Genomic DNA, 25895 nt, shown 5'->3' on the forward strand with positions numbered 1-25895 from the left:
ATATCCAATGGCTCACCCTTGTCCTATGCTTAGTGATACCCCCAAAGAATTCTGGTAGATTGGTGAGGCATGGTTTCCCTTTACAAAAGCCATGCTGATTCTTCCCCAACGTATCTATGTGTTCTGGTAATTCTGTTCTTTAATATAGTTTTAACTAATTTGCCTAGTACCGGAGTTAGCCTTACCAGCCTGTAATTGCCAGGACTACCTCTGGAACCTTATTTAAAAAATTGGTGTCACATTAGCTATCCACAAATCATCTGGTACAGAGGCTAATTAAAGCAATAGGTTACATACCACAGTTGGTAATTCTGCAATTTCATATTTGAGTTCCTTCAGAACTCTTGGGTGAATACTATCTGGTCCTGGTGACTTATTACTGTTTAATTTATCAATTTGTTCCAAAACTTCCTCTACTGACACCTCAGTCTGGGACAGTTCCTCAGATTTGTTACCAACAAATAATGTCTCAGGTGTGGGAATCTCCCTCACATCCTCAGCCATAAAGACCTATGCAAAGAATTCATTTAGCTTCTCCACAATGACCTTGTCTTCCTTGAGTGCTCCTTCAGCACCTCAGTTGTCCAGTGGCCTCACTGATTGTTTGGCAGGCTTCCTGCTTCTGATGTACTTAACAAAATTGCTGTTTTGAAGGATGCCTTTTTGTCTCTAACTGCTTCCTTTACTCTGTTGTTTAGCCGTGGTGGCATTTTTTTGTCCTCTTACTTTTTTTAAAAGAAAATTACTATTTGGGGTATACATATAGTTAGTCTGTATTATCGTATTTTTTAAAAAGTTTCCATATGGCTTGCAGGCATTTCACTCTTGTTACTGTTCCCTTTTTTTGAACTACACAAAAGTGAGGAGGTTAATAACATGTAAATTTAAAATAAGTCAAATGCTCCTGTGGTGGGTTTCTTTGGTATTTTCCCCCCTACAAAGATGTTGCATTTAGTTACATCATGGTGTTATTACCGAGCAGTTCAGCTATATTCACCTCTTGGATCAGATACTGTGGGTCACTTAGGACTAAATCAGGAATTACCTCTCCTCTTCCAGGTTCCAGGGAAAGCTGTTCCAAGAAGCAGCCATTATTAATGTCTAGAAATATTATCTCTTGATCACGTCCTGAGGTGCCGTGCTCATAGACAACAGAGTTGAAATCCTCCCTTATAATTGGGTTTTCTGTTTTTGTAGCCTCTCTCATCTCCTTCAGTATTTCACAGTCACTGTCACCGCTGTATATTCCTACTGCTACACTCTTATTATTCAAGCGTGATATTTCTGTCCCTAGAGATTCTGTGGTACTGTTTGATTCATTTAAGATTTTTACTATATTTGACTCTGTGCTTTCTTTCACATACAGTGCCACTCCCCCACCAGCATGATCTCTTCTGTCGTTCCTACATATTTTTGCACTGGTTGTGATGGTGACACCAGGGATCCAAATGGGGGTTGCGCTGGTGACAGCGGGGATCCGAACAGGGGTTGCGTTGGTTGTGAACTGACCACGCTGTTTGTTTGCCTTTTCGGTTGTAAACAAAACACTCCCGGCAAAAAATCCGTCCGGAACCCTGCTGCGGCTCTCCCCTCCCATCCCTAGAGAAACCTCCCCAGGCAAACTCGCACCAGAGCTGGTGCCAGCACTATGCAAAGCAGCCACATACCTGCTGGCTGCCAGGTGAACCAGGGAGAGGAGCTGGCTGTTTGCCTGAAGTGTTACTGATAGCCGACCATGATTATTCCTTCCAACCTGAGCACCCTCAAAGTGAGAGTTGGGGGAAGTACTCTGAGGGTGGGAGGAGATGTTCTCAAAGCACGATAGCCCCTTGTTTCAGTACCGGGTGCTTTCCCAGCTTGGCACACACCCTCGTTATTAAAGAGGGCTGGACTCACTCTGCCAGTTCAGACCTTGCTTGGAAATGAAGGGTTCCAGCTTTAGAGTAGAACTCCAGGCTTGAGAGGTTTAGGTTCCTTCAGAATCTGGCAGAGGACCAAGAGTAGGGTAATCAGATGTCCCGATTTCATCAGATGTCCTGATATTTGGGGCTTTTTCTTATATGGGCTCATATTACCCCTCCCCCACCCCCATCCTGATTTTTCACACTTGCTGTCTGGTCACCCTAACCAAGACCCAGGCTCTGAGCTGATCTAAACCAGGGGAGCACCACTGAAGCTGATGGAGCGGTGGGTGTTTGACGGCAGTTGAGGATCTGACTCGTTCGTGTGCTTTTCTTTCTGGTTGCCTGATGCTGGGCAAGACTAGATTTCAAACAAGGATCCTTATTGCTTGCGCAGCATGTTCCTCTCGTGAGATTGAAGAGGATACTACAATCGCGCAAGCCTGTGTAGATCAAAACTAGATAGAAACATGGATTTATATGATTCGTTCTTGGGAAATCATTGGCTTAAATAAATGGAGGAAAGACTTTTTTTTGCCTAACCTCAAACTTATTTTCAAAGGCGCCAAAAGGAGTTAGGTACTCAATGTCCATTGACATTCCCATTGGGTGCCTAATCCCCTTAGGCTCCTTTTGAAAATCCCAGCCCAGATGTTTTGTAAAACCTAACCCCCTCTCCCAGCTAGTGTCTTTTTTTATAGTGAGATAACTGAGTCCAAGAGCCTGTAAAGACCTTGAAGGAGCAGAACAGAAAGGGACAGGACAGAAGGAGGAAGGTGGGAAGCTGAGCATGGTGGCACCTATGGATTAGACATGAGCCTTCGTTGGAAAATTTGGATCCAGGATCTGAACTCTCTCAAGTTTGGGATTCTACTCTGGGAGGTTTGGCTCAAGCCGTTGTAGAGATTGTCTGAAAATTCACGTCCAGGTTTGGAGTCCAAATTCCAATGAACTCAGGGATGGAGGGGGAGGGGGTAAGATGTTGATCATCCAGGGGAAATGAGAGACGGCCTGTGCTGTATCTTCGGGTTGGATCCTGTCTGATTCCCCTTGCTTTTGCCTAGCTGCCTTTGAATCAAGGAGTCGCCTTTTTTAGCACAACCCCACAACACCTTCCATTCCCTTAGATCTCCTGTAATTACTCAGGGCCACAAATTCCCTCAAGAATTGCAGGTGAACAGCCTCATCACCGGTTTGCCAGCCTCTCCTACAGCTTCTCTGCGCTTGCTTCCTGGTTGTTGGATAGCCAGGGATTAGGGAACACCCTCCCTCAGTAACCTCTAAGGATGCTGCTTGCGCCAAGCCACACCTCCGTTGAGCTTCCCCGTGACAGCACAGTAGGGGCATCACCCGGGGAGAACTGGTTCTATTTATTTCAGTAAAGATTTGGTACCTTCGGGAACCATTGAGTTGTGCAACAGCCACCTTTGTAACCGCCTGATCTTATTTTCATTGCCTCCATCCTGCTGCCCCATCTCCCTGCCTTTGTTCGTCACACTCACTTGGTGCATCTTGTCCTGCACTGAACTGGGTGCTTGTCAGGGAAAGGAGCGGGTCTTCGTGTATGTTTGTACAGGGCCGAGCACAACGAGGCCCGGTGGGGGCTCTAGGCGCTATAGCAACACCAAGATTCATTTTTGTTCTTTTCGTTGTAGGAAATGAACGAAATGGGCTGGACTTTAACAGACAGGTAAGATCTCCCAAACATTCCTCTCCTTTTGCAAGGCAGGTCATTGCATTTGCTGATCTCGTTGGGTCCCCAGGAACTGTCCATCTTGGGTCAGGATGACTGATGCTGCTTCTCTGTGTTGGCCTTTCTAGTCCGTAGTCCATTTGTTGATTTAAGATTTTGTTTAAATCCACATGAACTTCTTTTTTTTTTTTATAAATCACACTATGAAAGGGATTTTTGTTCCATTGGGGGAGAATCCGGCCTCAGCTCCAGGGTGCCACAGACGTTCTATTGTGTGTGACATTGTCGCCCTCCGCCCAGAGCATACGTGTCTGGGTGCACGGGGCCGATGCACCTGACTGTGAGGGACAGGCATGGTGAGGGTGGTTTGAGTTCTGGCAGTGCCTGGGTCAACACTATTATTTTCCTGGGATGGGGGCCTGAAAAGCCACAGATTCTCCTGCCCATTTCCCTTTGCAAGATAACAGGGGGCAGGAACATCAGACAAACATGGACGGCCCTTACATTTTAAAAGATCTATTTCAAGAGAGAAGTGAATTATTCTGGACATGAGTGAGTCTCAAGAACTGTCTCCTTTGCAGCCTCCCCTGGACTCTTCCCTGCCACTGTGTTGTAATCAATGTTAGGTTTCTGGTTATGGTGTCTGCTAGGGCTGTCGAGCTATTACAAAAAATTAATCGTGATTAATCACGCTGTTAGTAATAAAATACCATTTATTTAAATATTTTGGATGTTTTCTAGCTTTTCAAATATAGAGATTTCAATTACAACACAGAATACAAAGTGTACAGTGCTCATTTTATATTTATTTTCATTACTAATATTTGCACTGTAAAAAACCCAAAAGAAATAGTATTTTTTCAATTCACCTAATACAAGCACGGTAGTTTATGACAATTGAACTTACAAATGTAGAATTATGTACACACAAAAAACTGCCTTCAAAACTAAAAGTGTCAAACTTTAGAGCCCACAAGTCCACTTAGTCCTACTTCAGCCAATCACTTAGACAAATAAGTTTGGTTACAATTTGCAGGAGATAATGCTGCCCACTTCTTGTTTACAATATCACCTGAAAGTGAGAACAGGTGTTCTTCACATGGCACTGTTGTAGCTGGCGTCACAAGATATTTACGTGCCAGATGCACTAAAGAGTCATATGACCCTTTATGCTTCAACCACCATTCCAGAGGACATGCGTCCAAGCTGATGACGGGTTCTGCTGGATAACAATCCAAAGCAGAGCGGACCGATGCATGTTCATTTTCATCATCTGAGTCAGATGCCACCAGCAGAAGGTTGATTTTCTTTTTTGGTGGTTCGGGTTCTATAGTTTCCACTTCGGAGTGTTACTTTTTAAGACTTCTGAAAGCATGCGCCACACCTCCTCCCTCTCAGATTTTGGAAGGCACTTCAGGTTCTTAAACCTTGGGTCCAAGTGCCATAGCTATCCTGAGAAATCTCACATTGATACCTTCTTTCCATTTTGTCAAATGTGCAGTGCAAGTGTTCTTAAAACAAACAATATGTGCTGGGTCATCATCCGAGACTGCTATAACATGAAATATGTGGCAGAATGCGGGTAAAACAGAGCAGGGGACATACAATTCTCCCCCAATTTGTTCAGTCACAAATTTAATTAACGCCGTGTGTGGCCGATAAAATAGGCAAGGGGAGACGGTGCCTCTCCTAGTGCAGCCGTCCCTGCTGCCTGACACTAGGGCTGTGGTGACCCCCCCCCCCGCCTCTTCCTTTCCCTGCTCTGACCCTTCCCTGAGGCTCCCAGGGAGTGCTGCTGCTACCTGATCAATCTTCTTCCTCCCTCCTCCTCCACCCTACCCCACTCCCCTTTTGGAGATCCTCGCAGCTGCAGGCCATGTCTCTCCTCCTCACTCCCACTCCCCGTGGGGGGGGGGTGAGAGAGAGAGGATGCAAGTGGCAGGCAGGGGAGTGAGGAGGCATAGGGAGGGGATCCCTGAATAACTTTTGCACGGGTGAAAAAGCCTTCCAGAGACCTTGTAGCAGATGAAAGGGCCATTAAAGTGGTAATGAAGCCATTTAACAGGCATTTGCCAACAGCCAGCAAGCCTTTCCCTTTGGCCACATTCTGCTGGCTTTTATATTATAGGAAAATGTGTTTGGGGTTAAAAACCGTTCCCAAATTCTTGAGCTAGGCGTTTTATTCAAACCCAGTTTAAGTAAAGGCGTCTGGCAGGGAATTCTGCGTAAGAAAGGTGATTAAACTACTGCCCTAATGCAGGCTGTCAATGACGAAGACTTTTTCAAAAGGAGAGATTAGGCTTGGGTTTGGCGCAGGTAGTGTGAAAAGCCATGTCTCTCTATATACAGTATACACCAATCAAACTCCCTACCATGCAGAGGAGAATCCATCTGGCAACTGATCTATAGCTGTTGCCTGTTCAGTTCCCTTAGGGAATGTTGTTAGTGCTTTAAGGTGAAAAGAGGGCAGGGTCTCACGGCAGGGAGGGAGATCAGCAGCAGGGGGAGGAGGCAAGCAGCAGGTGGGGGAGCGGCAGGCGGGTGGGGGAGGAGGTCAGTAGAGGGGGGACTTTACTGGGGGAGTGAAGAGGTGAGAGGCAAGTCAGCAGTGGGAGGGGGAAGGGGCAGGGCCTGGGAGGGGGAAGGGATGGCGCATGGGCGGGGCCATGGACAGAAGAGGCAGGACAAGGTGCTTGCCTCCCCCAGGGGAAGCTTCACCCACCATCCATGATTAACACATTACTTTTTTAACGAGTATCAGCAGCACGGAAGCATGTCCTCTGGAATGGTGGCTGAAGCATGAAGGGGCATTCAAATGTTTAGCATGTGTGGCACGTAAATACCTTGCAATGCCAGCTACAAAAGCGCCATGTGAATGCCTGTTCTTACTTTCAGGTGACATTGTAAACAAGAAGCAGACAGCAGTATCTCCCATAAATGTAAACAAAGTTGTTTGTCTTAGCGATTGGCTGAACAAGAAGTAGGACTGAGTGGACTTTAGGCTCTAAAATTTTACATGGTTTTGTTTTTGAGCGCAGTCATGTAACAAAAACATCTACATTTGTAAGCTACGCTTTCATGATAAAGAGATTGCATTACAGTACTTGTATGAGGTGAATTGAAAAATACTATTCTGTTTATCATTTTTACAGTGCAAACACTTATAATAAAAAATAATATAAAGTGAGCACTGTACATTTTGAATTCTGGGTGGGAAAAATCAATATATTTGAAAATGTAGAAAACCATCAAAAATATTAAATAAATTTCAATTGGCATTCTGTTGTTTAACAGTGTGATTAATCACAATTACTTTTTTTGAGTTAATCACGAGTGATTAATCGACAGCCCTAGCATCTGTTGCCATGGCGTCTCTGATTGTCTGGAGATTTTTGAAGACAGTGTTGAGAAATCCCCTGGAATCTTGAGTCCCAGGTCAAAACCCTCAGGTGAGGCAGGTAGAGTCAGCACTTCTTACACCGTAGATCCCAGCTCCTAAAATGCTGTAGGGCCTTCTCCAAAGCTCATTGAAGTCAATGGGAAAGACTCCTACACTGACTTCTGTGGACTCTGGATCAGATCCTCAGAGCCCAAAGGAGGAGGCAGCCTAGAGACGGATGTGGGAGGTGGCAGATTTGTGGGTTAGCTCTGGCCGCTAGCCAGAGGGTTGGGGAGGGGAAAGCCGTAAGAGGCTGTGGCTATCTCAGGGCTGTCATTAGGGATCTGAGCAGATGTTGCACATGTGAAAATTTATCACCTTGGTGATGGACAGGCTGTTCTGGTCCTTCCCCTTTCCCACTTCGCTCTCTGCCCCTCAGGGTTTGCCCTGGTGGTTTCCATCTGAGAAGGTGTGAGAAGGCCATTTATCTGTTTGTTTGCTTTGGCTCCTCTGGGCTTGGGTGGATCAATCCCTCCCCATCAAAGGAGTCTTAACATGCTCAGTTGTCTTCCATTGGAAAGCCACACTAAAAACAAAAAAGCCTTGTGACTCCAGAACCTACGGCAGGGAACTCCCGTGAGCCAAAGGGATCACCGGAGCGGCTCAGAACTAGTCGTAAGGGAAAATTCCATCGAGATAGAAATAGGCAGTGAAAGTACATTGTGCTGGACCTAAAGCCACTTGAAATCAATGGAAAAGCTCTTGTCGATTTCACCAGACTTGGGATCAGACTCAGAGCCTGCTCTGGACCTCATAGGATTGGGCCCTACTGCGCTGAATGATTTACATCAGAAATGCAGACTCAGCAGTGGGCTGTTTCCCCATAGACTCCCCAGTGCTGGCCAAGCCATCTAGACAGGATTTATTTGTAATGAGTGGGTGTGGGGGAGGGAATTAAACATCAGGCCATCACATTCCATATATACTCCTTCCAATATATGGGCATTTATCAGAATGTCGGACAGGTATGCATCATCAATGTTTTCATTAATCTCTCCATCCCGTTTTATTGTGGAATAGTTGGTTGTCTTCTTCATCTCTCAGAGAAGCACAAACACTTGCCAAAATAATACACAGTAGGAAACAAGCCCACAACAGCAAAGTGTCTGGCATAATAGGTTTGATCCTTCCCCAACAGAAGTCAGTTGCAAACAGGGCTGCTGGAACAATTTGGATAGTGGGGGTGATGAGAGCTGTTGAACCAAACTGTAAACTTTGTATATGATGGAAACCACTTCATATAGGGGGTGTGGCAGTACCCCTAATTCCAGCATCTATGATAGGTGTTGACATTAGTCACGTCTGCTAACATGGTAGAGTCCAGTGTGGTAACAACTAGCTATCTATATATGTGCGTGAATAGCAGATGTGTGTAACCCAATGCTAACGAAAGCGTGGCTCTGTCTCTACCCCTAGAACATGTGCAGAATTTTGTAAGTCCTTTATCTCACTAGGTAGAGGCTTGTGCTTTCAGAACATGAGTTCAATCCCAGTGACAGCCCAGCCGACAGCATTTTACATGTAGATGTGCTGATTTGTGGTAGCCACAGTTGTTATATACAGTTGAAATATCTCTCTGGTGCAGGCGAACCCAATGCGAGCAAGGGCCAGTGTTGCTTCATCTGTAACTTCTGTGAGTCTCTCCGTTCAGGCTCCATCCATAATTTACTCCAATTTGGAACTGGAGGCCAAGGTTATGTGACATTTTTGTCCAGTCCCACCTAGATGTTAGGTGTGGGGGAGGGATAGCTCAGTGGTTTGAACATTGGCCTGCTAAAGCCAGAGTTGTGAGTTAACGCTGGTTGCTTCCTGTTTACATCCAGGAAAACAGGCAACAATAAACTTTCTCCCGGGGGTGTGGGATGTCTCCCAAACTGTGTCAGTGAGGGAACTGGGTGATTCTTTCTCATACTAACTGGGGTTGGACTCAATTTGCTTGGCACAGAGCCAAACAGATACGCCTGCAAAGGGTCTGATCCAAAGCCCACGGACACTTGGGGGAGTTTTTCCATGCATATGTTGTGGCAGGAGTCCCCGGATAGTGCTGTTATGCATAGTCTTGCAAGCTCTTAGTGTACAGGCAATGTTCAGTCTTTAAATAAATGCTGTATTGTTAATTTTGTGATGGAGACTTTGCGGGGGAGCTGTTGCAAACAGCAAGAGAATTTTCTCTTTGACTTAATCTTTCTGACTAGAGTCAATTCTTGGGAAAAAATTGCTTATTGGGGTGTGGGCTGAGACTGGGGATTGCCTGCATGCCACTTTGACCCACCTGTGTTCAAGGACTGGTATGTATCGTGCAAATGTAGCACATAGTGTTAGGCTATATAAATATGTAATACATGCGGTAGATATTATGTTACACCAGGAATGTACCAGACTCCACATCACTGATTTCTCATTCACTGGGAAGCTGACCTGCAGGACCCCAATATCTGCTTGGCAGAGGGGTGACACACAGGTCCCTGAACAGAAAGGAGACTCAGTTTTCCCCCTTCTCCCAGCAGAGGGAGCCAAGGGATCTTTCAAGGCAAGTTTAGGGTCTATTGATGGGGTGGCAGGAGACTGAATGGAGCTAGGGTTGGAACGTCTATTGATACAGCAGTGTGGAGACAATATAGAAGTATCAGGGAGTGTGATGTTGGTTTCCTGTCATCCGAGTAGGCAATTCCTGCAGATAAGATGTCACATGTTTAGTACTAATGATGGGTTTGACTCTGTACAAATATAAAGACTATCCCTGCCCAAGGAGATTGCAGTGCAGATGACAGACATGCGGCAGGCACCAGAATGCACTGGAAATCCAGGTCTGGGAATAACTGAGAGCTGTGCTGTTGGTTTATGTTCTCCCCTGTAGTATTGATGATACACTCCTGATTTGAGGAAGGATGAGCCCGGAGAGAGGGGATAGCTTGGAGTGGTAGCATTGGGAGGGTAGCAACCACTGACTGCTAAAGAGATGTGACCAAAGGGTAATAAGACCTAACAATAATAATTAGCTCACATCTAGCACTTTTCGTTAGTAGATATCAAAGCATTTTACAAAAAGAGGTCAGTGTCACCCCATTTTACAGATGGGGAAACTGAGGCACAGGAAGGGAAGTGACTTGCCCAAAGTTACTGAGCAGGCCAGTGGTAGGGCTGAGAATAGATCCCAGGTCTCCTAAATCCCAGTCCCGTACTCTTGTCCACTAGGCCAGTCTGACTGAGGCCGTTATGATGAGTTGCATTTTCCAAAGCACTCAGGATTGGCCTAACTCTGCTCCCAGTGAAAGACAATGGTAAAACATCCCATGACATCTCCAGGAGCAGAGAGAGGCTAGCACGGAGCACTTTTGAAAATCCCTCCCATAGTTTCTAAAGCAAAGGCTCCTCTAGTGTGAAATTCACCCTTGTGCAGAGGGCCTGTGTGCTACTTAAATCCCACTTAACCCTTCAAACTAGGGCAAACTCTCTGCACAGGGGTGAATTTCACCATTATCAAAGTTCCAGTCTTTCAGATGGCAGCTTGATCTGGGAGAGGTGCTTCATATTTGGTGGGGGAGAGTTTGCTGGAATGGAGATTGCACATGCCAGCCCTGTCAGGGGAACTTAGATTTTAGAGATTTAAGTGAGTCTCCCGTCAGGTGCCGTTGAGGGAAACGGGTGGGTCTGACACTGATTTTTCTAAGGGGAGGGATTTCGGAGCTGATGTTCTGCAACGTGTGATCTTCCTTGTTATTGACATTAGATACACAAGGTGGGTGAGGTCATGTCTTTTATTGGGCCAGCTTCTGTTGGTGAAAGACAAAAAGCTTCATCAATAGAAGTTGGCCCGATAAAAGATCTGACCTCACCCACCTTGTCTGTCTAATATCCTGAGGAACACTGCGAATAGCATTGTTACTGACATGGCAGGCTGGGCTAATTCCACCTGAGACCTAAAATTCCTGGTGGCCTTTGAAAAAAAAAAATCACTAATAACGCTTTGCCCTTGCATAGTACCTTCCGTCCGAGGACCTGACAGCACTTGGCTGGCTAGTGTAGCCCCGGGACACCCCTGAGAGATAGAAGGGAGCATTACCCCCATTTCACAGATGCGGAAACTGAGGCACAGAGACTGATTTTTTTTTTCAGAGGTGCCGTTGAAACTAGTGGCAGTCATGAATATCAGGCCCAAGGTTATACAGAGAGTCTGTGGCAAAGCTGGGAAATGAACTTAGATCTTGTGACTCAGAGCCCTGCTATCTAACCAGATTAATCTCCTTCCTCCCATAAATCTCTTTGAAGGAGCAAGGTGCTAAACATTTTATTATTAATAATTTTTGCTAGACCTGCGCTTCCCTCCCTTAGGGAGCAGTTCTCGTCCTGTTTCATTTCACTTTCCCTCTCTCCCCCTCCACCACCCAATATCATGTATTCCCCACATGCCGTTTCAGTTCCTCCTTTGCTCTCCCCTGCGGGTATCAGCTGAGCTCAGGTTTCACTCTGCCCTCCAGATTTCCATCCCCTCCCCAATTTGCCCTCCTGTCTGGTGTCCGTTCGCATCCAGCTTTCCCCTTCCCTCCAGGTGTGGGCTCAGATTACACTTTCTCTTCTCCCTCCTTGCCCTGAAGCGTCACCCCCGGACTTAGCTGTGCGTTGCCTCCCCTGGGACCACTTTGGAAAACAACTTCATTGGCTCAAAACCAGCTGTACTCTCCACATCTGTATCAACAGACAGAATATGAGCTGAACGCCGGGCTGTCCCTTCCCCTTGGACGTTTCCCCAATTTCCCCTGCACTTGTGCTTCTAGCACTGGCCTGTGTCTGTTTGCTGTTCTCCTACAAAATGCAACCCACTGGGGAAAGGATCCAGAGAAAGATCTGGCTTTAGGTATAGGTCCCACTTCTCCTTCTGGCTGTCCATGGGGTGCCTACTGCTCACTCCTTCCATATTCTTTCTTGCCACCACTCCCATACGCGTCTGTGGGTGTTTTGCCTGGGGAGGAAGCGCAGGAGAACGAGGCACCAGGTGTCATCACGTGGCTCATCCTTGCCTAGGAGTGATTCTGGCCCAAGCTCAACCTCCAGGATGGAATAAAGTGCTGATCCTCTTGTGCAGAAGGTGTCCTTTATGGTGAACTTCCAATGAGCTGTATCAGCCCCGAAAATTTAAGTTGTTTGTTGAAACTCCCCATGCCACAAACAAGTCTTCAAAATTGGGCCATTCATGCCGTGGGTGCAGGGTTTTTAGCCTGGCCAGAATTCCCAAGAGAATAGCCTTGTCTCACTGCACCTGTTACCAGCATAGTCACCGAGTTTGTGCCTTCAGGGTGCAAGTCATCTGCTGAAGCTGACGGTAGCTACTCTTAGTCTCTGATTTGGTCCCTTGGCCAGAACCAGAGGCACTAGAGCAAATGCCAAATGCTCTTTTGCAACCTGAATCTAATGTATAACATCATTGGCGTGTAAGAGGCAGAACTGTAGAGCTGGTGAACATCAGGCCTGCTCTGCACTGTTCATTCCCTCTGGGGCACCTGGCACTGGCCACTTTCAGAGACAGGACACTGGCCTAGATGGCCCATGGGTCTGACCCAGGATAGCCATTCTAATGGCACCATAGCTGTGTCGCTGTGGCACCTGTAGTATAGACTTTGCCTCAGTTGGCAGCTGCAGCATAGGCCATGGCAGTGCAACCCCAACCCCATTTGCTGGCCCCATAACCACTGCCTGCTAATTTGATGCAGCCCTGTCCTGGGGGGGCGGGCATCGCCACCAGCAGTGAGACAGGACATTGGTCTAGGTGGCCGCTCTTTCTTCTTGGTGCCTCTCCTGAGACAGCCAAGAAGGACATTCACTGTGGAAGTGGTTTGGGGGACGTGGACACATTGTCCACTTGTGGCTGGAATGAGACCCACCAAACCGCTGGTAACAACTTATGGTCCTTTTTTACTTGAGCTGGATCTAAACCAGTTACCCAAAGACCCAGTGTCCCACTGCCCAAACCCTTGAATCTTCAGAAAGCTTCTAGTCACTTTTTACTCTATCCAAACCCATTCAGTGGCACCTAGTCTCCAGTCTAAGGCTGCCCCAGGGAAGGCTCCGTTTCTGGGTATTTTCTATACGGCCACTCCTGTCCCAGGTACTCTGAACAGGACCCAGCTTTTCAGGAGCTCCTGCTACACACAGAAACACATAAGCAAGAGTCCAATCACTCTCCATTCACCAGCAGGTGGATTTGCAGAGTGCATGCAAATTCCTTTCTCCAAGTGGACTCCTGTAATCCTTGAGTAAATATTTTCCAAGCTTGTAGTGGGCTGGCCTTGCTTTAGAAAGCTGTTTGCAGGGACATACCAGTTGTTTGCACAGTAAAAGCTAAGCTAAGAGGCACAGAGGACGCTTATCTAGGGGCTATTTAGATTGTCAGACTCTTTCCAAAGCCCTGAGTTGGATGAACCAAAATGCACAGAAATAGCTCTGCTGGCTCCTAACACCATCGTCACCAGTAATAACACAGCTTTGCAATTCTCTAGGGCCTTTTATCTGAAGATCTCGACACATTGGCAAGTGTTTAATTAATTAAAGGCCTCTCAGCACCCTGGAAAGGAGGGGTGCTACACCCATTTTTCAGAAGGCAAGTCGAGGCACAAAGGGGGCAGGTGCCAGTTTTCAAACAAGGCCTCTAATTTGGGATTCCCGACGACAGACCAGATATTTCAGAGGTGCCAGGCAGTCGGAACTCCCTGTGAAATCAGTGGGAGCTGCACGTGTCTGGCACCTTTGGAAATCAGGCCCAGGGATTGGCTCCAGTTGGGCACCCAAACCAATGAAAGCAACAAGCTTCCATGGAACATTTGTTGCACGGTGATTTAGCCAAGTGAATTTAGTGGCCGATTTGGAAGTAGGTCCCAGGAGCACTGGCTCCAAGCCCCCTCCTCTAATCAGGTTTCACCTGATCATTAGTCTGCACTCCCTGCCCCCGAAATGCAAAGAGAAATGAAGTTGTACGGTAGAGCTGATCTTGCTTTAATGATCTTGCTTGTATGTATTTAAAACAGTCCCTTTGGCTGCTGTTCCCATGTCCTCATTCCTTCTGGCGTTGGGACAGGATTCCTCCCAGCAATGTCAAAACTAGCCTGAGCCAATCACGGAACAGTGTCGAATAGGGACGAGGCCATCCGCAGTCACAGGTTCTTGCTGATGCCAAGATCATTTCCTTCTCATGCGGGACATGGCGCGAGGCACCTTGCGGCAGTGGGGGTGGCTAAACCTGGTTCTCACAGCTCATTACACAGATGCCAAGCCGGCGCCGTTCTGCCCACGGCCTGGATGATTGATCTGGGGACATCAGTGCTGCACAGCGGGTGACGCTTTAGACGGTCCCTACCCTGATTGGCAGCCCTAGGGCCAAGGAGGCATTATACAGAACAAACAGAGGAGGCTCATCCCAGCCAGAATGGTCCCTGGAATGAGGAATCTCTCGGGAAATGTTAAAGCACCAAACCTGGCCCCATTGAGATCAATGGTGGAGTTTTGCCACTTACTTCAGTGGGAGCAGGATTGGATCCAGAGGAGTCCTTTCAAGTGTGCAGCGTAGCATGGAAGAGGTCTGTAGTGGGCGAAATAGACCAAAGGGATTCATGAGGAGAGAGTCAGGGACACAGCCCAGGAAGGGGGCAGAGGAATGAAAAGCAAAGATGTGGGCAGGGGTGGAGTTCTGGAGAGCTTTGAAGATGGAGAGCCTGAATTTGAGAAAGGACATGGAGTGGGGGCGGGAGGGCAGTGCTGTGCTGTGGAAAGAGACCCAGGCAGCAGGGCAAGAAATGAAGATAAGCTTGGCTCTGGGTGGCTGGATTTTGGATGAATGGCGAGAGGGGAAAGCCAGGAAGGAATGGGGTGCCAGGGTTCCATGAGGAGAAAACAGTATAAATCAAAAGGTAATATTTCAGCGGACGGTTTCCTACACATCTCTGAGTCTCCTGCTGCTCAGTCAACTCAACTGGCTTCATTTTATAAACCACTAGCTTAGCATGTCTGTGAATGTTGGTGGAGAAAGCAGCTTGGCTAACTCCAAGCAATATTGGCCAAGACATAAAATAACTTAGAGTCAGTTGGAAAGAATATCCTGGCTATGGACAGTTCGTCCTTTGCCAAATCTGTGCTCTCCAATACACATCTCCAGATAAAGGCTCTCACAAGCCTCTGTGTGTCTGGGGATACGGTACATTGAAATAAACACAATACCCTTTAATGTAATGATTGTGCACAATTACAATTTATCTGAACACATCTGCCTGAGCAGCTTCTGAAGTCAACACAGTCATTCAAACTGTTCATTTTTCATTTGCTCTTTTTTCTTTATTTTTCCTCTTCCTTTTTGTGTTTTTTCCTTTCCTTCCTTCCCCTTCTTCCCCCATTTGTATTGGCCTGTGCTACACGTGTTTGTTTGATGTGTGTAATTCATTGCTTTGAGGGGACTACTTCTTTTCCTTATTTTTTTTCCCTGTTCAAAAACAAACCAACACTAAGGAAATTCCATACAAAAATGTGTGTTAATGAAAAGTTATGGGTAACACATTTTAAGGTACAACTTTTGTGTATTTAAAGTTTTGATTCCCACAGCCCCATAAGCTAGCTACATATTAAGGCATAACTATTAACAGCATAGGTTTGATCTTGCACTGTAAGCAATAGTAGATTAGGCCCAGTTTAATAAAACAAAAATAACACAGAGGTGCAATGTGGGTGCATTATGGTTGAGAAGGAAACTATAATTCATAAATGTCCTGACTTTTAGGATGGATTTTCCCAAAGCATTCAGTCATGGCCTAACTCTGAATGCACGTTGCGCTGAAAGCCTCTGCAAATCCTGATCCTAAACCTCCTACCAACCCATAACATGGCCACATGTAGAGTTTGAGTGGTGGATTTGCACTGAATGTAGGTTACGTTCCTGACTCTTGACATCTGTTAATTGAGGATAGTATATGGGGATGTGGTAATTGCAAAACTATTAATATTATTCCTATTATTTATTATTATTTTTACTTCATAGTGCCCCTAAGGGTGGTAGGTACTTCACAGACAAACACATAACAGGCAAGGCATGAAGGTTGGTCTTGTTGTTAAAGCAGCACCTGGGGCGTTGTGTGGTTCGATTCCTATCTCTGTCACAAACTCCCTGAGTGACCATAGCCAACTCACTCAAGGTCAGGTTCTCACACCCTTACTCGGGTTTAGTAGCACTTTACTCTGGGAGCGATTTCAGTGAGACCATCTGTGGAGGGAGGTACTACTCAGTGTGAGTGAGGGAATTAAAATCTGCCCCTTCAGTTCTTTGTGCCTCAGTTCACCATCTGTCAAATGGGAATAATAACGCAACTTTACCTCAACTGGGGTGTTGTGAGGATAAATTTATTAATGATTGTGAGTTGTGAGGATAAATTTATTAATGATTGTGAGTTGCTGAGATGCAACAGCCTTGTGGGCTAGATAACTAGGAGAGGTCTGTGTCTCAGAGAGTAAATTTAAGCTACATAATAAATGTGTGATCTCTCACAGCACCCTGAGGTGGATCCTCCCATAACATTCTCAGCTACCTGAGTACCATTTTGCCTAATGTGTAGTGTATGTAATATGCGGTGTGATTGGCTACACACATGCAATCTAGGGTGAAACTCTAGTCTGGGTGGTTAGAAGAAGCATCCAGATTGAGGAGGGTGCTCTGTCAAACCCACCCCTGAAAGGGTTCCTAGCTATTGGTAAATATAAACCCACATTGCCAACAGGGGGGTGGGAGGGCAATCATATTGCATCAGAAATGTCGAGGAAGAGGAGGTGACTTTGTGTTTTACAAGGAGGAGGACAGGGAGTGTTGAGTTCACCCCATGGAAATGCAACATGCAGTTTATAAGACCAAATGTGGGGCCGGTCTGCCTGCCTAGCAATCTATCCATCTACCTATTTCTGACATGGCCTTCATCACTGTAACATCTGAGCTGCTAGCATGCTTTTTTCTAACCGCCTTGCGTGAGCTTGGACTTTCACAGCTTGCAGGATGTCTCCAGGATGTTTTCATGAGGTGAGCCTTTGCCAAATGTTTATAGATCTGTTACAAAACAGATGTGCTCTCTTTTTCTTTTTAACCTTCTCTCTACTGGTAAGGAAGAGTTTGTGCAGTAATTGCAGGCAGGTTGGGAGATGTTCTCTCCATAATTCTGTCTTGTGAAATGTTTATGTAATATCTTCCACCAATGGATTACGCAAGTGAGCCGAACAGCTTTGATCATTTTTCATCACCCGCAATTTGTTTTTTGTTTTGTTTAGGCGGGGGGGCGGGTTCCACCAGGATTGGGTAAGAAACCCATCAGTGGGCTGTCAGCGTGAGCAGACCCACCAGCCAACTAGTGAAGGGACCAACCAGCCAATGAGGGAAGGGACTTCCTTTAAGCCATCTTGCTCTCCATTTGTTTTTCACTTGGGGTCAGAGGCCCCAAAACAAATGATGTCAAGATAGGGAGAACATCTAGATTAGATTTGCAGGAGCAATTCCTTTCCTGCACCCTAGTAATCCTTTAATGCAGTAGCTTCATGTGGTGTATTTATGTTACCCTCTAGTGGATCACCAAGAGGGTAATTGCCCTACCATTTTACAAGCTTTAGGAGATCCCCTTTAGCTCAATTGGTAGATACCAGTGGTTTTGTAGATGAAGGTCTAGAGTTCTAGTCCCTCCTCCCAGTGTGCATGATCTATATATCAATAATAGCTGTTGTTTGTGGCATGTCATTTTGTTTCATTCCCCTGCAGGGGTCTCTCCCTGGGTCGGGGCACAGTGAGTATATTCCTAATAGTTTGCTGTGCAATCTGAAATTGCATTTTTACCGAGGCAGATTGCATCATTTCCCTGAATTTTACATAGGAGAGGAGGAAACCTACCGTCTCCCTGCCACCTTTCTGTTTACTGGTCTCAGTCTAACTTGACCTCCATACAAAGACCCCAGAGAAACTCAGCACAATCTGACCTTTATTTTGCTCTCTAGCTTAAAATCACAATTGCTGAGACACTGACTTTTATCATGGGTCTCCTTTATAGTTGCTGGTTTTTCAGAAAGTCCTAGCTTCTGGAGTCAGGTGATTATGTGAGAATCTCTGCTTTCTTTTTTAAAAAGGTAAAATTCTCACTCTCTTGGTCTGGTGAAAAGGCTTGAAAACATGACCTAGGTGCACTCAGAAACCAGAAGGGGAAAAAAATATATGATTTTAAAAAATCTCATGATAGCAGCCTGACTCTCAGTTGTTGAATGCTTGGGATTGGAAATACTGTAAAGCTTTCTCTGGATGAACCAAAGATGGAAGGATCTGCATAAACACCCCAAACTTTGTGACTTGGTTACATCCCAAACATACAGTAGTAAACAGATAGGAAGCAGCCAGTATGCAGGGGAGGGCTGGAGTAAATTTGAGTCTAACACTAACAAAATAAGGTGCAATAGAGAAGAGTTGGTTAATTACCCCCAGGGTCCTTTCCATCTTCTCTGGAGAAAGCTGGCGAATTCCAGGAAGTGGGGGACAAAGCTGTTGGTGATGATGTTTTCTAAATTGGGAACCAGTTGTTGGTTTGTTTTTTGTTTTTTGTTTTTTTCCAAACCCACCTCTTGATCTCACGTTACGTGATGTTGGGATGCAGCTACACACCCTTTTCTTCCTGGAACGCTTCCAAATCATTCCATTTGGCAGCTGTAAAAATTGATTTCAGTTTGGAAATGGCTTGTGGCTCTTGAATGCTCAGCTCTGATCAGGATCAGGCAGGAGAAAGCACCTTGGTCTTCGTGTGGGCATGGTCATTTTTCTCTCGGTGGCCGTTTGGATTCGGATTCCTGAGTCACGTGAGCCACAGACACATGAATCCCTTGGCAATTTGCTGGATCTTTAATTGTAATGATTGCAAGTACGGGTAATATATATATATATATATTTTAATGTGGTTGTTTCTGGTAAATCTGTCTTCAGGAGGGAAAGAACTTGGAGAGGGTGAAAGGGTTGAAGTGGAGTGATGGGCTCAGAGGAGAGGAGATGATGTATTCATAGGGCCTTTCATTTAATGGTCACCAACTCAAACGCTGCCCAGATTAGTAGTGATCAAAAGGTTTTATCATCTGTCTAGTAGAAGGTCACTCCCTCCTGAGAGGTGTAGAATTCTCAGCTGTCTTTGGAAGGGGTTAATATTGCGCAGTAGGCTTTATGCAGAGTATATAGCTACAGCATGTTACCGAAAAGAGATGATGTCATTCTGGGTTTTGTGTACTACACCTTAAATGTGTAAATTAATCTTTACGGGGGTGGGGGGGAGCTTCCTTTCTGTGCTTCAGTTCAGAGTGAGAGAGAGATTGTGTTCTCTCTCTCTCTCTCTCTCTCATGGAGACTCTTATATTTGTTCTTTCTTAGTTGTTTTTCCTCAATCTGTAACAAAAGCCCTCTCGACTGAAAAATGCATGCTTTGCTCATTGTTTGTGGGAAAACCTACGTTGCTTGTCTCTCTCTGCTGGTAGGAGGCTATATTATTCACTCTCTGCACTAGCATCTCAGGATACCGGAGAATGAAAAAGTTTTGTTTCTTCAGTAATCTTGGATTGTGTCATTAACTACCGCTGGTAGCAAGATCCGTCCCAGATTCTAAGAGAGAGTCCACAACCCCGAGCCAAAGCATAGGGTTTTCGTGGCATTGGGGAAAAATTAGACCTGGATCAGGACTGTCACTTGAAAGGACCCAAACTAGAACCCCAGATCCAAGCACCCTCAAACATGGGGAAGGTTTGGCTTTGGAGCAGAATTTTGCCACTTGGATCCATCTCAAGAAAAGACCTTTTCGATGAGGCCAAAAAGTTCTCTCTGCTCCCTACAAATGCAGGATACAGTCCTCCCAGTTGAGGATGAGCAAGGCCCTAACCTGATGTTGCACCTATTCCACTCAGTCACCACGGTGATGTGTGAGCATTCCTTTGTTCTCCAAAATCCTATTGTCCATCCCACGGGGGCGCCAGGTCCCAGTGACAAATTACACCCAGTGCAACAAGCAACAACAGGTTTTGCCTTGTTTTGGAGCAGAAAGAATAAAAAGTAACTTGGAGACCAAAGCACCAAACAAACTCAAAGCTCCCATTCTGATCCTTGGTGAATTTTTCCTGTCTCAGAAATCTGGATTTGAGTCTTGCCTGGACTTCAAAGTAGGGCAAGTGGTTCCAGGGCTGACTCCAATACAATGTGCAAAATGCTACTCACCTGCTTGACTCTGGGCAAATGACTGTTTTCCTTTACTAGGCAAGTCAAATAGCATTTGTTTGCCCATTATCACCAGTGGTGAAGTGTGGGCAAGTAGATTTAGTGCAGGGGCTGGTGAACTTTCAAGGCTGGCAGCCACTCCTAAATGGTGCTGGTTTTCATGTGCTTTAATCGTACCACCAACTGTTCTCTTCTCTGTTCCCTGCACCCTCATGGCCACCTCTGCAGGGAGATGTGCTGTAGCCAGAAATGCAGTGGAATGCAGCTGAAGCAGCTCCTAAAAAGGGCATTAGCGACTTAGTCAGCCCACCAATATCTATGCATTACCTGTTATTATAATACTTTGCTTTCTGGTGCTTTTCTTCCAAGAGCCACAAAACGTTTCAGGGCCTCGGTTCAGCAGACCACTTAAGCACGTGCTTGACTCGAAGCAGCACTGAAGTCAGCGGGACTTAAATGATTTAATTAGAGGGCTTTTAATTAAGGACACCTCACCTCTCCCCGTGGCGAAGTGGGTCAGTAGACTTATGCCCACTTTGCAGGTGGGGACACTGAAGCAGAGTGGGGAAGTGACTTGTCCAAATGCACAGACGTTGCTGCAAAGCCAGGGATGGAACCCAGGAGTCCTGACTCTCATTACTAGACTTCACTGTTGGTGTGATGCCGAGCACAGGTACAATAGAGAGGATCTTCCCCAGGTGCCCCAAACTCCAAGCTTGCTAACTTCCAGACTCTTCCACCTTCCTCTGACTCCATATCATCTGTGCAGGCTTCCTGCTGATACAACTGCTGTCCTCTCCCCTGCAGATTAAAACAGAAGACCTCAGTGATTCCTTGCAATCTCCGGTACAGCCCAGATCAGGCCACCTAGGACAAGGATCATCAATGATGCCTGGAAGCCAAATCACCGGGGTAAGTGGCTTAGCAGCCTCAAGAACTCCAGGAGTCCTTTGTGGCACTGGTTCTGGAGCACTCATTGCTTGAAAGCCACTTTAAAAAGGTGCTCGTATGGCAATGGAGAAGGCTTCCAGAGTCCGACACTGTGAATCCTGATTCAATTTGCTTTGCGAAGGTCAGGTTCACCCCTAGAGTCACTCAACTGACTTTTGTCGAGTAACACCAGAGACAAAATGTGTTCTTTGGGGGAGATTTTTCGAAGGCCCAAATAGCAGTTAGGCACCTAACTCCCATTAACTTCCAATGGGAGTTAGATGCCCAAATGCTATTTGTGCCTTTTAAAATCTCTTCCCTTATGTTTGCACCTAAGATGAAAGGGTGAAATTCACCCCTGAGCAAAGCCCTTGCCCAAGGCGTAGGCACCACTTATGGTCCCACAATGCTTCAAAATAGGGGCCAGGTTTTAGAGCTCATCACACTGGGTGCTTGTTGGCTGCTGAGCTCCTTGGAAATTCTGACCCCAACTGTGGGTGCCAAGGACTTGGTTATCTGACCCTATGGGCTTAGCTGGTGAATAGACCTTGTGAATTTCACCCCAAGTCCAGCCTCCTGTCTGTAAAGTCAGACAAGGAGTCCGAGCTGGGACCCATGGTGGTATAATCAGGAAATGTTGCGATTGAGGAATTTGTAGGAACTACAAAGATTTTTGCCTCCACTTTCCTCAGTCAGAGCCCTGGGTGGGGGGCTGGGAGTTCTCACCTGCCAGGCAGCATCAAGCAAGAACATCTCTTAGGATCAGGTGGACGTACTTAACACAGTCCTGGGCCTCACTCCTTCCCAGATTCTCTAGAGAGCCAGTCGGGAAATGAGGATTTGGTTTCCATGCAAAATTGAATTTTTTTTGTTTATTTTTACTTAATTTTTTTCTGACATTTTCTGAGTTGTTGTCAAAAACCTGAAACGCTCCCCCTGCCCCAATGATTTTTTTTAATTGTTTGGGGTTTTTTTTTTTATGGCAACTGAAAACCAAAATGTTTCACTTTTAAATTGAAAAATGTCAATAGACAAAAAAGAGAGAAATTGACAGTTTGGGAGTTTGCTTTTTTGACCAAAAAAAAAAAAAAGGAAAAATTCCATTTAAGCAAAAAGCCAGTGTTGGAAAAGGTTTGGGTGAAAAAGGTGGGAGCTGCTCTAGTTCTGTGGTGCTCAGGCTGGGGGTTGGGGGGAGGTTGCCTGAGTTGCAGTCTATGGTGGTTGGAGGCAGAAACGGGGGCAGGGATGGTAGAGGGGGGTGTTTAAGTGCTACTTACAGCAGGGGGGGGGGGAAGGGTGAGTGCTGTGTGCAGGGCAGATGCATCTGATCTGCATTGTCTCTTCGTTAGGATATGAGTTCTCTTCACACCCTGCAGCAGCTTGTGCTGGTGCCCGGTCCTATGCAATCAGTTCCTCAGTTCCTGCTCTCTCAGGCCCAGGCTGGGCAGCAAGGTAATAGCCCTCGTGCTCACTAGAATCATTAATACAGTGTCCTTGATACAGGTGGAGTCACAGGCCGGTACGTGGAGTGATTCAAGAGCCAACCCACCCCCGACCCTTGACTAGATGGGCTGGTGAGATCCAGGGCCAGGCACTGATATCGCAGTGGCATCGATCCACTGATGTCAGGAGAGTCACTCCAGATCTAGGCCATGGTGACCAAGAGTGGAAACTGGTTCACTGTCTTGCTCCCGTTGTTATTGACCATGCCTCTCTGTATTGCCAAAGCTTTTCCCTTCGCCCTCTCTCCTGCATTGCAGCGCCCTCCCCTGTTGTACCTGAAGCCACCCCAAAGCCCTGACACCAGGCAGCTGCTCCAACCAAAATGCAAACTAAACTAAACCACTGGGTGATGGAATTCTCCTCTCTCGGCTACGCAGCTGGGGAGATGCTCCCACAGCTGCACTTCCATGCAGCAGTAGCGCCACCAAGGGGCTGTGTGGACTGATCTCAGGCATGCCTCAGAGAAATGCCTCTCTCCGTTGAAATTCAGCAGTGCATCTGGTTGGGTTAGTCTCAGGCAGGATGACATGGAAACACCCAGGAGCCCCATCTTTATGGGGAACCTGCTCTAGCTTCCAACTTTGATATATTCCCTTTTTAGAGGTAAGCTTTTAAAAAATAGATGTGCATTACAATGGCTTGGGCCAGTGTTGATCATGGAAGGACAAATGTGGATCCCGAGGCTACCATCTGATCTACATAGATGGATCCTCATACCCATGCTGAGTAACTTTTGACTTCAGTGATCATAAAGGCTCCCTTGCATGGACCGATTGCAGGATTTGGGCCACAGATACATTAAAACACACGATCCTAGAATGTGACAGTGTATAAACTCTGGATGAAAATTATTTCAATTTGTCTAGACTGAGTGGACAATCTGTCTAGCGCTGATGGCTCTTGAGCCGTTGTTGCTGCCAAGTGCTACTGAGTAATATATAAAAAAAACAACTTACTGTACATTTAACAATCTACTAAACTAATTATCCTGAATGGGTAGGATCAGAATAATCTATCACTGAACCGTTTGCTCTCAGTACCAACGCACTCGTGTGTGACAGGAAACGCATTGTGCTGGAAAGCAGCACTGAGTGTAAATGTGAGAAAAGTATGGAAGATTTCTTGGGTCCTGATATGCTGGACTCATAGGTTCATACAACTGAAGGCCAGAAGCGGCCATTATGATTACCTATTCGGACCCCCTCCATAATACAGGATTTCTGAATCAAGGCCGTAACTTTAACTCCCTGACAACTCTGCATCCCTGGTACAATTTCCCTCCTCATTACAAGCTTTTATTTTTCTGGGGTTGTTGGGTGAAGAGATGTGTTTTGCTTTTACAACAGTAGTGAATAAACCTTGACCCGTGAATAAACCTGGAGACATGCACAATCAGAGCCAAGCCGATTATTCTTTCTATGGTGTCATTTTATAAATCTAAATGTTAAGCACCTGATTTAAATTCCAGGAAGGCAGTCAATACAGTGAGTCTCCTCCAGTTTCCGGAAGCCACGGAGCTTTGTCTCATGAATTAGTTAAGGTTGTTAAAGCACTGTGGAGGTAATAAGCATGGTAAAAGAGCTAAGTACTGCTATCCTCATCATCTGATTTCTGCAAGACAGTATTATGATTCATGCAGAGCCCAAAATGAGCCAGGTGCTTTAATGGGCAAAGAAAAGACCAGGTCTCTGTCCGAAGGAGCTATTGTAATAATCTCAATGGTCAAAAGAGTTCAAGGTGTCCTAAACTCTTTCATTGTCAGATATTTAAAAGAGTGATACAAAGGTTCGGGGGATTTTCTACAGAGATCCTGGTTTACTCCGTCTCTTGGCAAGCACCCAAAAGCTTTCCTCCTGAAAGATTCTTTTGAAAGTTTATTGACCAAACACAAGAAAGAACAGGAAATCAAAACAAACATTTATACTGACATTGAAATTAAGTCATTATCTGAAACAAACTTAATCAAATCGTACTTGTCGCTGTGCTTTGGGAGGCAGTGTCTCTCAGTTTTATTAACGACCTTAGATGAAAAAGAAGGGTTAATTTTGCTGTCAGTCCTGTTGTGTGAAGGGTATTCACGTCTCCTGTTTGTAGCAGACAGGCAGACGCAACGTGGAGAAGAGAGAGGATAGAAAAGGTGAGGGAACTACGGCTTTGGTTGAAGTTTTTGAGTACTGGACAGCTGGTCAATTACTAAGAGATGCTTTGGCTGGCAGGTTGACCAAGACACCTGTTGCTTGGACCCTGGTTCACATTCCGGTCAGGGAAATCATCTGGTTGGGTCCTTTCCCCTTAGACAGAGCAGGGTTGTGACCATCTTGTCTCACTGCGCTGATGCAGTGTAGTTGATTTCAGTATTCAATGAAAAGCTGAGAAAGTGAGAGAGAGGATTAAGGTTGCCAGCCCCCCAGGAATTAAAGATTAATCTTAAATTAAAGATTGTGTCATGTGATGAATCCTCCAGGAATCCATCTAGCCAAAATTAGCAACTCTAGATAGGATAGGAGAAAAGAAATAGTGGGTCAGAGAGTAACGCAAAAGGGAAGGGAGATAGAACAGGATCTTATGTAGCTCTGTGGCACTGGCAATTATATATCCCCACTGATTGGCTGAGGACTAGGTGTCATGATGATGCAATGGCTTTCAGGACTCTCAGGTGAAAAACAAGGTTCTTTGAACAAGATCAAGGCCTGATGGTCTTCCTCTTAAGAAGAAAATCCATCTGACTGGACCACTCCCTCTGTGTTGGGATTAGGGCACGTGAGATGAGTTAAAATGCACCGGGGTGAGATGTGAGCTAGGAAGTGAAGATGCGTTGGGACAAAAACTAATTTCCGAAGTCTCCTTTGAAGAACCCCAAAAAGGGAGGAAAGTGGGAGGCATTACTGTGTCCACCTATTAGGCCTAGTGTCTGCCACTCCAATTTTGATCCATTGATTTCCAGACCCACGTCAACTTGTTTATTAAGCCCAACCTCAACCTTGAATCTTATCAGTAGACCTGTTTCTGTCTGGACTAATTCAGTCTCTGTGTCTGGTTTCCTTGCACCTGTTCAAAACATTCTTTCTTGACCTACTTTCCATGGTTAATTCCCAAGCAGGCAAAAAGTGATAAGTTATTGTGACACCTTGTAAACTTTTTACAATTGAGCTTACAGTTAGGGTAAATATTTAGGCCCAATAACCGCAA

At 45.8% G+C, this 25895-nt stretch overlaps 1 protein-coding gene across 2 annotated transcripts in view; it reads left to right on the forward strand.

Annotated features, from left to right (window-relative positions):
- Positions 1-25895, forward strand: part of POU2F3 (POU class 2 homeobox 3) — a 63811-nt gene that overhangs the window by 23154 nt on the left and 14762 nt on the right. For both annotated transcript variants that reach the window (XM_044997221.1, XM_044997222.1), the window contains exons 4-6: positions 3557-3591; positions 21081-21185; positions 22553-22655. In XM_044997221.1, coding sequence (XP_044853156.1) covers positions 3557-3591; positions 21081-21185; positions 22553-22655 — 243 coding nt within the window. The remainder of the gene's footprint in view (positions 1-3556; positions 3592-21080; positions 21186-22552; positions 22656-25895) is intronic.

The sequence above is a fragment of the Mauremys mutica genome, chromosome 22 (assembly GCF_020497125.1).
Source record: "Mauremys mutica isolate MM-2020 ecotype Southern chromosome 22, ASM2049712v1, whole genome shotgun sequence".
Classification (NCBI taxonomy): domain Eukaryota; kingdom Metazoa; phylum Chordata; order Testudines; family Geoemydidae; genus Mauremys; species Mauremys mutica.